Genomic DNA, 12500 nt, shown 5'->3' with positions numbered 1-12500 from the left:
TGATACCAATTTTACGACTGTCTAATGAAGGAAACCGTGTTAAATAATTTTGAAAGAGGGAGCTATATTTTACGCGTGCGTTGCACGTTGTACGGTTTTAAAATTTTTATCGCGCGGTCAGTTGAGATTTTCCTGTCATGTGTGGTACTGTTTGAAAGCGTTAGCTGTCTAATTTATGTATATCATAGAATTAAGTCACCATAGTTTAAGTCCACTAAGAAAATCGAGAACGCGTTGACCAAGTCAGGAATATGTTACTTGGGTGACTGTAGTCCGCGATATTTCATTGTGTACAAAATTCAGTCGCCTATAAAACTCGTTACTTTCAAGATACAAGATGCAAAGATAAATCATTCAAATCGCTTAACTGTGTTGTTTACAGTGATACCAATTTCAACACTGCCCAATGTATGAAAACGAGTTTAATAATTTTGAAAGATACTGGTATATTTAACATGCGTGCTTTGCAAATTGACTTCCATCCGATACCACGTGTTCGTACATTTTTATCGCACTGTCTGTTCAAGTTTTCCTTTCATGTCTGATATCTGTCTAATTTATGAATATCTAAGAATGAAGTCGTCATATTTTAATCCCGCGAAGAAAATCAAGAACGCGTTTACCAAGTCAGCGATAAATTACTTGTTGACTCAGTGTAGTCTGCAAATTGCCAATGTTCACAAAATTCTGTCGCTTATAAAACTCGGTCCTTTCAAAATACAGGTTTCAAACATCTCTAACTGAAATCGCTTAATTGTCTAGGTTTCAATGATACCACATTCAAGGTTGTGCCATATACGAAACCGGGTTAAATCCTTTTTTTAAGGAGACAGCTATATTTAACATGCCTACTTTGCAAGTCCACTTGAATCCGATAACACGGGTTCAAAAATTTTTATCGGACGCTTGATTCAAGTTTTCCTTTCATGTTTGGTACTGTTGTAGAGCCTGCTCTATCTGTCTACTTTATCACCATATAAGAATTAAGTCATCATATTTTAATCCCGCAAAGGAAACCGAGAATGCGTTTATTAAAGTCAGAGAGATCGTACTTATCGACTATAGTCTCGGCAGGTTAGTTTTGCAGGTTGCAGGTTGCAGGTTGAAATTTACTGTGACTGTTACATGAATAGCTAACCCAAACCCTAATTAGGCCAAAAAAAGTTTCTTTAGGAGAACTTAGGCCTAAAAAAGTTTCTTTAGGCCTAAGTAGGCCTAAGGATAGCTATTCATGTAACAATCACAGTAAATTTCAACCTGCAACCTGCAACCTGCAAAACTAACCTGCCGCTATAGTCTTCCATTTGCCACTCTGTACAAAATCCTGTCGGTTACATAACTCGTTCCTTCCAAGATGCAGGTTTCAAAACATAAGTCATTGAAATCGCTTAACTCTGTAGTCAACAGGTCACGTTCGTCCACAAAATGTATATACGCGTTTGTCATCCTCCGCCATTTTTGTTTTGATGGTAAATCGCGAACAACGCGAATCACTGCGTGGGAATTCGCTCAGCCGTTTACATTGGTAAAAATGAGGACATGTGATTGGCTATCAGTTAACCCTCGTGGGATTACCGGATCTCGCAGGAGATCTAAAAATAACCTAAGAGGGATTACGATGAGAATAGGTCCAGTATGAGGGATTACTTCTCTTACCTTCATAATCTCTTGACATGCACTAATACGAAATTAATATGTTTTTCCTTCTTTCTTTAGACAATGGGCGCCTCCCTTGAAGAGGCAAAAGCTACTATCGAGTCATTTAGAAAAAGCAATGAAGAATTAAAACTAGAAAGAGAAGTCCTGCAGAAGACTGTGCGGGATCTCAGCACAGAAAATGAGTCTTTCTCAGCTGAGGTTGACAGGTTAAGATCCCGAGTAGCAGTTTTAGAAATGCAGTCCAAGTTAGCACAAGCTGCCAAAGCTGAGGTGCAAGATCACGCCGGAGAAATGTCAAAACTTCAAGGACTTATTCAAGAACTCGAGCAAAAGAATGAAACTCTCTCTGAAAAGGTCGACAAACTAGAATCTGACAAGAATGTTCTGGAGTATAACCTTCAAGATTCCGCTCAAGCCTTGAAACACGTGTTTAAGGAAAGAGACTTGCTAAAAAATCGAATCACGGAGCTTTTAAACGAGATAGCGGCACTAAAATCACAGACTCAAGAAAAGAACACTTTTGTAGACTTTGTTCACCTCAAGCGAGATTATAATGCACTAAGAGATGAACACGATAAACTACTAAAGCGAAGAAGCTCCAAGACAAACGCATTACCGACGCTTAAAAGTGATTCCTCTGTTGGGTGGATGTCTCGTGGGGGATCCTTAAAGAATCTGACTGGGGTGCCGAGCGGAGCTGGACCTTCGTGGTAGTCTCCGGGACACTGTTGCTTTCCTTCCTCCTTGTTGGCCATTCTCTGTGCGACAGATGTCTATTGGGGAATCCTTGTAGATTCGGTGTGGAGAGCTGGATGGAAGTGGTCTGCCAGACTCTCTTTTTCCTCTTTCACCTTGTCATCCTTTGTGGAATGGTTGCCAAATGGAAGATACTTGAGCTAGGCGGAACTGGTTCTTCGTGGTAGTCTCGCCGAACACTGTTGCTTGCAATCCACTTCACCACCCAACATGAAGAAAGGCCGGTAACAATTTTGGACTCGGTAATCTGACCAATGAATGGCACCTACATGCACTAAGTTGATTTTGTCGTGACAGGGATCATATTGTTTTTATCATGTAAATCTTGTTACGGTGATGTTAATTAGTCTTCAGTTAAATAAGAAGGGTTAGTAATGAAGTGTGTATATGACATATTTTTCTTTATTTATACACAGGTGAAACGTCATGGTTTTTTTTATTTATATAAAAACACCCAAACAAGATTCCATACCGATTGTCATTCTGCGCCTTTCAGCCTTTTAAAAATGGAAATTGTCACTTCCGGTTGGGTACAAAACCGTGCTAGTAATGAGACTGGGAATAGTAGGCCAGTGACGTCAATACGGGAACGCAAGGAATTTTTGGGATAAGACAACACATCTCAGATTCAAGCAGTTTCAGCAAATTTTTTTGTACAACCCGGAAGTGAGAAATTCCGATTTTTAAAAGTTAAAAGGCCGAGGACAAAGATCGGTCTGGAGTTTTTTGGTTTGTTTTTATCTCAGAAAACCGTGATCTTCCACTTTAGTAAAAAAAGGAAAATCTGTCTTATACACTTTAAACAAGAAAACAAGGTCAATTCTAGCCTCACTTCCACTCAAAGGCCACGTAAATAAGTACACAATTGTCAAACTTTCCGTTCTCTTAATATCCAGTTGTAGGCTGTTAAAGGGGCTAGGTCACGCAATTTTAGGCAATTTCAGCATTGATCAAATGGTCATAGAATTAACTGAAATAACAAAATAACGGCTCAAAACTATAGACGAACTCAAACAAAACACAGGAAAGCTAAGAAGGGACAAGGATAGACAAAACTGGGGAGGATTGAAGTGGATTGCATTTGGCCCACCTTTTTTCAAATTTATATCAGTTTATATCAAAATATAATTTAAACAGCTGGAAAATCATTCTCAATTGTTATGTGGCCGTGATTTTGCAAATGAAAGACTCTTGCTCTGCCAATTTGACGTTTAGAGCTCATAACTAACAATTTTAAACAAAATTACCTAAAACAGCGTGACCTAGCCCCTTTAAAGAAAGACAGAGACGGTGGACCAGTATATGATATTTATTTGGTGTTTGTACAGTACATGTATCCTATTTATCATATTGTAATAGTGCGGTAAATGAATATATGGTTAATAAATGACTAGGTTAGTATGAATAGACTAAGGTGCCAACGCAAGACTGAAATTTACCCTGGTAAAGGTTATCACAGTTTCTTTTTCTTTTTTTCACCCACAATCATTAGATTGTTTATTCTACGTAATGTTCTCATTGATGTAATATTATTACTGTTGAGTGAACGATACGCAGTCCAGCCGATGGCACGGTTAAAGGGCCACCGACAACCAGTGTCCTTTGCGCGCCTTTGTTGTTGTTATTATCCGGGCAATCGAATCGGCCGGTTCGCTTCAGAAACATCCCGTGAACAAGAACTTCTGCGAATCCGCTGTTCGATTTGTTTTTTAATCCAAACGCTTTCCTCCTTTCGTTCCATAATCTTAAGGTTGAAGTAGTGAGCCAAATAACATGGCGCTTTTCTTTCCTCGGCGGACGACCTTTCTTCACAGTTTTCATTTCGCTTTTAACACGAACACAACACCCAAATAACGCCAAAAATACAATATTTAAACATTAAGGAAAATATTAACAAAGTTTGAAGCTACTGGGCATCCAAAACACGACGATGTGAGGCGATGGAATTTGACTTTTCAAGAAATACTAGTTTCTGTATTACAGAAAATGGCGCCGATAGCTTGCACGCCCGCAAAGACTTGTGGTTGTCGGTGGCCCTTTAATCCTGTCTTCTTTATACGCTTTTCCGCTGACGTTGAACATTTAGGAGGAGACGTTTACAAAGGGATTTTACCCACGTTGGAATGTTTAAAAATAAAAACCGTAAGGCTACTTTTACTAGTAGTCGGCTAGGTAAAGTAGCAGTGAAATAAAGGTATTTTCAATGAACATTTACTTAAAGTAAAACGCCTTCCCCCTTTCGTTCCATATCCTTAAGGTTGAAGTAATGAGCCAAATAACATGGCGCTTTTCTTTGCTCGGCGGACGACCGAGGAAATATAAATATATAACTGCAGACAGTACTGTTTCGGCCTTCTGGGCCTCATCAGTGCGGAGTTGATGTGTAGGATGGAGGTTAAGCTATAAAACCACCTCAGATGTCCCACACATGTGGTACATCCAAGCCTCTTTTAATGTTTTTCTTCCAATTTTCTCCGAAGTTTGTTTCTAGTACGAAGAGGGGAACGCGAACGGGTGGGAGACCCATGTGAGGCGCATCCTCAAGCTGTAGCTGGCAGTTGATGGTTTATCGGGAGGAAACCGGAGTAACTGAACAACAACAACAACAATGCTTTATTTACTCTAAACACTAAAAGACATATTTACATAGCAAGTGACAAAAGTACAGTAGCTTAAAAAATAGATATGCTTAAAGTCGAGCCGGGAGGAATAAAAGAACCTTGCGGTTTTCGAGTTATTCCCCTCTCTTTTACGTGCAAAACAAAACAAGATTAAGGATTGAAAGAGATGAGTAAATAAGGTGCAAACACAAAGAGACAGACCGAACCATATGAGCAGTGAATATTCAAATGAGTGAAATGTTCAAAATGTTAGTTATCTCATGGAATTTTCGAGTTGTTCAGAGAAGAGGTATTGCTTAATTTGTTTAGAAAATTGGAACACATTAAGATTTTTCAAATAAGAAGGAATATTATGCCAAAAGATGGAAGCCATATTCTCGGTTTTCACATGACGTCACGACCGCCATGTTGGTGCCCCTAAACAAAGAAAAGGCGGCCATGTTGGTGCCCCGACCAAATCCTCCGGGAATTTAACTCTATTATTATGCAAACGCTTCCTTTTGATTTCGTTGAAAAACATGGCTGTTGATCACGTGAGTGAAAACCAGCAATAGGAGAACAACGCTCGAAGTCAGCCTGGTTGAGATGGACTGGAACTCAGCCGACTTACCACCTCAGAGGTTGAAAGCGCGGTTGATGACCAACCACTACGCACCGCAAGCTTAATTCCCCAGGAGTCACGGGGAATGAGTGGTCCTAATTTTACTGATTTGTCTTTTTTTTCTAAGTTATATTTGAACTTACAAAATATCCTTGTTTAATACAGGAAATGATCTCATTCATGAAACCTGACAAATCATCGACTATCGACCTGTTTTATAGTTGTTACATATCAAAAGCTTGCCAGGTTGTCGTTATATTCGAAACTTTGCGCGTACCAACTTGTACCGTGATATTCTGCTGTATTATCATACAATAGTACCACTAGATTTCCACCACCCGTAAACACTTCACAATGGCCATTTACAGGAACGAGAGAGAAAAACCGCTTTTTAATCACGGCGAATGCACCAGTCAGTAACTTCCAGGATTGATTCTTTTGCGAACTGGGATTATACTTTCTCACAGGACGCATCCAAGACCCTATCCCTCGACGTTGTAATGTACATTATTGCGTATAAGTGGACTCTTGTTTCAATTGTTTTCATTGCCACCTGCTGTTTTCAAAGTGAAAGCTTTTGGTTCTTTTCTTGTCCTCTTGGCACCGGGCATGGACAAGCAGGTGACGTGTGCTCTGTTTTCTGTCGCTGTCAAGCGCCCAACACGTGCGAGGCGGGACTACAGAAATGCGCGCGACCTGGAGTGAAGGGAGACCGCTGTCACGCCACAAGGCCATGCGCGAGTGGATTCAGTTGTCATCCGGGAGTTCAAAAATGCTTCCACGTGCCTCGTCGCTATGGTGAACCATGCGTTTTTGGTTTTGAGTGTGAAAGTGGACTGTCATGTGAACCCGGTATTCAGGTCAGGTGATCTAAAAAACATAAATCCTCTACTAGTAAGATTCGACCACAATGCAGCTTAGTTGTGCATTGGACAAAATTTTCCAGATTGGTAGATCCAGGTTCATACTGTAACAAGGTTGACACACAAACACGGTTTGAAGCTTCTCTGCTTTGAAGAGCAATTTATGTAACTTGGAAAATATCCGAGTGTTCCTTTGAAAAAGCCGAACCTTACAACGTTCCAATTACCAGTTCGGATACTCTACCACTGTGCTATAGACTCGTAAAGAGCTGGTGGAAAGTAGTTAATTAAACTACAATCAGTGGCAAAAGGAGTTGCGACGCTGACGCAAGGATGGGCCTGAAAACATTTCAGACTTCAATGATAAACTAAGCATAACTGTCAAAATGCCACAGAATAGAAGTAATAGAAGTCTCCCTTCCTCACCCCCCCCCCCCCCCCCTCAGTCTGTTTCAAGGAATATTGAAAATAAATTGGTTTTTCCACAGCCCCATGATTTCGAACTTAACCTACGTCACCACCGTTTTGAATGAGTTTTAACATGGACGGCGTCCTTATAAAGCAGCCTTTAGTATGTAGGTAAACGTATTTTAGGTCAGTTAGTTTAGTTAGGGATAATTAGTTTATCTTGAAGGTTTTACCGTGTATAAATAAAGTTACCAATACCATAACCATTATCATACTGATTGGGGGGGGGGGGGGGCGGGGGAGGGGGAGGGGGAGGGGGTAGTTATTGAAACTAAGTAAGAAGACAAGCTAATAGGGTGAGCGTCCCAAGACTTTTGCCACTGACCGTTTGTTCAGGTGGCAATTGTTTCGATCCTATACTGGTGAAAGATCTTAAGCAGGAAAATATCATCAAAAACCAAAAAGGCAATTAAGGCTGATTGAACGGTGAAGGAATATATTATCTTTATCCAATATTTCGAGAGGCACTGCCTTTCTAAACCTAACCTTAGCGCATCCTAAAGTAGAAGAAGAGGTGAAATATGTGAGATTTGAATCGTGCCTTCCTTCCAAAATATGCCCTCGGATATTATTTCCAGTGCTCAAATGTGGTAGGCAAATCTAATTTTTCAAACGGTACAAAATCCCAAAAACGGCAAACTTCAGCATCCTGTCTTCCTCTTCACTGTACTGTCCTTTGGGTAACGTGAATTAATTCAACCCTTCGGTAGCAATAGAAAAAAGGTTTAATTTGGATTTACACCATGTCTTACAGGTTTGCTACCACCATCCTCGCAAGTACAAAGAGCCTTGTTCTGCAGGCTTTCCTTGTTCTCCAGGACTCGCCTGTCAGCCAGGGTATCAGCGTTGCTTACATCATCCACGGCGAGAAAACGAGCGTTGTTCAGCTGGATACGCATGCGCAAGTGGCCTAGTGTGCAGATTGTGTGATAAACCATACGCCACATGTCAGTTGGGACGAGTCCTAGCCTTATCAGATAAGGTAAATGTGCGTTTGAAACAATCTACGCAAAGGATCATCTTGTATTTTGTTTTCGATCCACGTGGCACTTAATTAGCCGATTATGAACACCTCCACCCATTTTCGTTCCTAAAGAATGCATAATTATCAATGTGAAAAACGTGACAGATCCTATTCAAAGTCCGAAATGGAAGGAAAATAACTTTATTTAAGTGTCTAGTCGTTCTAGCGCTGGAGCACTAATTGGGGACACTGTAAACTGAAATTAACAATTAACGCAAATCAAGTCAAATGTTGGTTTTTTAGGAGAGGGTTAACAGAAGTACCCGGAGAAAACCTCTCGGTGCAGAGTAGAGAAACAACAAATTCAACCCACATTTGACGCCGAGTCTGGGGATCGAACCCGGGCAACGTTGGTAGGAGGCGAGCACTCTCACTCTTTCCTTTGTTCCTTTTACTCCCGTCCTTTTAAATTGAAATAACAAGCAAAATCAGTAATGAATTGCGATCAGATCGTTCTTCAAGCATCCATGGTGTTTTAACAAAAGAAAGACTTATGACTTGCGTGAAGTGAACTCAAACGCTATATCCTGTGCCAAGTTGCAGGCTTTATGCTTCAGGAGAAATCAATGTCAGTTGATCTATTTATTCATGACTATTGCTCACCTTACTAAATTTGCATGCTTAGGACTACGACCGTCCCTTTAACCGAGTGGCGTTTCTTGTTACCCATAATTCGTTCGCCTACTCACCAAGTTTTGCCGTCTGGGCTCGCAATCAAAGGTTTACTGTCCGTCAGCAGCTCAATGATGGTGTGCGCGGGCTCATGCTGGATATATATCCTGGTAAGTGAATAACAAAAGACGAAGACAACTGATTCGGAACAAAAAAACTGAACAGATGATAGGTGGTTGGAACCTAAGCGACGAGCAGCCTACCTTATCCTTAGATCGCCGAGTGCGGTGGATCAAATAAATAAAAAAGCGAACGCGCGTGGAATGGCCGCATGATATTTGCGAGTGATTGAAATGACTGGTGAATACAAATCGAGCTGAGAGGGCAATACATCGGTATCCCAGAGACATCAGGTTTGAGTCGGCGTATACTCGGTATACTGTCGGCCTTCTTGTCACTTCGAACAAAGAAATAAAGAGTAAGTCTCTGATCGTGACCTTTTTCCCTTGCAGGGTGGGGTGAGGAAGACGTTCGATTGTGTCATGAGACTTGTTTCTGGAGCGGCTCCACTAATTTATTAGATACTTTGGTTGAGATCCGAAAATTCCTAGAGACAAACAGACGAGAGGTTATCACAATTTTTTTCGAAGACTACCTCAAAAATCCTACAATTTTGAAAGGAGTGTTCGACCAAGCAGGAATCTCTCCATTCGTCCTCCTCAAGAACAATTGGGGCGACGGAATCCATGATTGGCCCACGCTAACAGACATGCGTAGATTGGGTAGACTGGTTGTTTTCAACAACAATGGAATCAAGGGTTTTCCTTACACGGAGTACAACATGTGGCATTATGTGAGAGAGAACCGTTATGGAAGCCATGGTCAAAATACAAAGGTAAGACTTCTCAGGTAATAAGGTAGGTCCGTTACTATTGGTTTTCTTCACCGGAAACTCGGAGATCGCGTGGCCGAGTTGTAGGAGCCCTGGGACCCTTTTCTCGAAAGTCCCGAAAACTTCCGCTTGTTTTCGGAAAGTTAGTCTTTCAAATTTCGAGATACCTGAGTGCAATTTGATAACTTAAAATCTCTCCGTTTCCGGGGGAATTGGGGCATGTGAAAAAAGTCTGAAAAGCTCGTAACGTTCGAAAGGCTCCCTGGGCTTGAAATCCGTAGCTCCCTGATTAAAGTTCTGCTCGGACCAATAGTCCCTGATTTAACAACTTGGCCGTGCTTGTTAAATAACTAACTCTTGCCTCTTTGTTGTGTTCAAGGATATTATTTGTTTCTTTCATCCTGAAGAGTCTTACGAAAGAGACTGTGCTCATTTTAGTGCATCCGCGAAGCTTGGGAACGGCCCGTACTCACCAGTGCAGAAATATTTATTTCCGCCGAATCGCCCATGATAGCAAAGCACCTTTGCTGGAATACGAATCATTGTGCTGAACCGATTTCATCTGCTTACTTAGAATGGGAAAAATGTTGTTTTACTATCAATGACGAGCTTTTGTTAGGTCGATAGAACCTAAGGTGCTATCGACCTAAACATAGCTCCCCCACCGATATGTGGGGGAGCTATGTTTCATTGGTTCGTGAAGCAACGAGTGTTTTAACGTTTGGTTTTCAAAAGAACCTCCACTCCGACAAAACAACTTTACCTGAGATAATGTTAGAAATCAAATTGGCTCACTTTTTTTTTTCCAAAGAAAGCGTTTGTATTCGAAATAAATGTATTACAGAATCGCTTATTTTCTGCCATCTTGAATGATCGTGACCCGCGTAATCTAAAAACTTTTTTTTTTTGAATTTAAAAACTTTGATTGCAAACACTGAATATTTCGTTCGGTCAGCAGCCCCTTGGTTATCGGCTCCTGCTTCTTTGGGAGTGGTTATCTTTGACTTTTGTGTTCATGTCGAAGGAGTGTGTCGACCGCGCAGAATCACGCTGGAACGAGGCTTGGAATGACCGTTGGAGCCTGGTTCTAATAAACTGGTTCAGTACAGCACCGAATCCCCTTGATCCATGCCTGAATTCTTTTACGGAAATCAAAGCCAAGCTGATAACTTGTCACAAAAAGTTTGGTTTCTGGGCCAATTTTATAGCAGTGAACTTTTACACCGCTGGCTCAGGAGGAGGAGCCTTTCAAGTCGTCAAATGGCTTAATGACAGGTTAAGACGTAAGTGGCTCTAGAAAAGGTTCTGAGAATGGAGTGCAGGACCTACTCTTATTACCTTTAATTTAAGTGCGCGATTTGCTTGCATCCCTCTCTTTCCTGGCCTGTTCTCAAATCGAACGATCGTTCCATCTTATAAAAGGAGCCAGGCTTGCAAAGAGGTCGGAAAGATATCTGATCGAAACAATCCATAGCCAATCCAACTTTTGTGCGTTAAGGTAACGGGTCAAGACTGACTAAAAGTAGTAGTTGTTCCAGTTTCCCAAGCATTGAACATGAAGAAGCGTTTGAAAGTGTTTCCCGCATGCCACGTGTTTCTTTTAGTCAGTACTGTTGAATTTTTCTCTGAGAGCTTCAGCAAAGGCTTGGTTGACCGAAGGATGGAAGCAATTTCGCTGATTTTTTTTTGAGTCACCTATGTTGTCTTGGCATCGAGGCGGAAGATTAAATGCCTAATCAACCAACAGTCGTTCAAACTGTCTTGTTTCCGAGCATGCGCGAGTTGCTTTAAGACAAAGCCTTTGCCGGATTTCCTCAAAATCCTGTTTTCTTTGTACAAAACCTCCTCAAAGTTGTAGACAAAGAATAAAAAGAATGAATAAACAGATGTTGGGTCCAGGCCTCTCTGTTGACCAACCCACCACCTGATCAAGCTGTTGCACGGTCATGAGTCGGGGAAGCGTGGGCTCGAGTCTCGCTCTGGGCGGAAACCAAATTTCTGGGAGGTAGTGTCGAAGGCCAAGAAACAATTGGCATGACTACTTCTACAGTTCTATTTTTTGCTTAAAATTTGCCATTTCTTTCTTATACTCTGCACTTCAATTCCTGTATAAACGATCTCATGCGGGCACTAATTTTCATTTCGGCACGTCGTACATTAAAGGAGGGTCCGAATTGGGGGGGGGGGGGGAGGGTGTCCACATGTCGGTTGTTGGTTAAAATTTTCGGCCTTTGTCGGTTGTCGGTAAATCCCAGTTAATTTTTTTGTCGCTAGTCGGTAGTTTTTCCCTCGTTTTGTCGGTAGTCAGTAATATTTTCTAGCCCTTTGTCGCTAGTCGGTTAACCCCATTCACACCCTCTTAAAGACCGTCGCTGAGTTGTGATTGCACACCCACTTCAATTAAACTGACTCGAATTGTTCTTGAATTCATTGTTTAGAGGACTTGCAAGTTACACTGAAGCCTTTTCCTCTCCCTGGTACCGTCAGGCATTTAGAGAGAGTCAATCAAAAGTTGCAGGATGACGAACCAACCGCAAAGGAAAATATGATAGACAGACGAGGGTACGCAAGCAACCTTCACCAACTCTCTGACACTATTATGCACATACAACAACAATTAATCAGGACTAGGACAACTAAGAGTGACAATGCTGGTCAAAACCTTAAAGATACGACTTTTCCAGTATTATTTAATCCCAACCCATCAGAGGTTTTGAGAGGAGAGTGACAACATCATCTACAAATAGCAACCCCAACACTTTTTTTAGAAGTTAAGTCATCGCTGAGCCAAAAAATACAAGATGTTGACAAGAGATTCACAAGCAAATAGAGGACGCTTAAATCACCGACTTAGTGTGAGATTTTTTGGTACAAGACTGATGCAGTGGAAGGGTACAAGATCAAAACTAGAGAATAGGGCTTATCACCCTCGCCGGAAAAATGATGGAAAAGAAAAAATGCGGAGAGCTCCTTTGCGCAGGGTGTGAGCTTCGCATGGTAAGCT

The 12500-nt window shown here is 41.4% G+C and overlaps 2 protein-coding genes across 2 annotated transcripts in view; both read left to right on the top strand.

Moving 5' to 3' along the window:
* Nucleotides 1–4619, top strand: part of LOC138021667 (myosin heavy chain, clone 203-like) — a 16041-nt gene extending 11422 nt beyond the window's left edge. Inside the window, exon 5 of the mRNA XM_068868602.1 lies at nucleotides 1717–4619. Coding sequence (XP_068724703.1) covers nucleotides 1717–2373 — 657 coding nt within the window. The 3' untranslated portion in view covers nucleotides 2374–4619. The remainder of the gene's footprint in view (nucleotides 1–1716) is intronic.
* A 154-nt stretch (nucleotides 4620–4773) lies between these two features.
* Nucleotides 4774–12500, top strand: part of LOC138020958 (uncharacterized) — an 11416-nt gene continuing 3689 nt past the window's right edge. Inside the window, exons 1-6 of the mRNA XM_068867845.1 lie at nucleotides 4774–6497; nucleotides 7723–7950; nucleotides 8618–8774; nucleotides 9117–9499; nucleotides 10521–10779; nucleotides 11935–12058. Coding sequence (XP_068723946.1) covers nucleotides 6042–6497; nucleotides 7723–7950; nucleotides 8618–8774; nucleotides 9117–9499; nucleotides 10521–10779; nucleotides 11935–12058 — 1607 coding nt within the window. The 5' untranslated portion in view covers nucleotides 4774–6041. The remainder of the gene's footprint in view (nucleotides 6498–7722; nucleotides 7951–8617; nucleotides 8775–9116; nucleotides 9500–10520; nucleotides 10780–11934; nucleotides 12059–12500) is intronic.

The sequence above is a fragment of the Montipora capricornis genome, chromosome 10, assembly GCF_036669925.1.
Source record: "Montipora capricornis isolate CH-2021 chromosome 10, ASM3666992v2, whole genome shotgun sequence".
Lineage (NCBI taxonomy): Eukaryota > Metazoa > Cnidaria > Anthozoa > Scleractinia > Acroporidae > Montipora > Montipora capricornis.
This window is presented reverse-complemented; position numbering and strand designations above follow the sequence as displayed.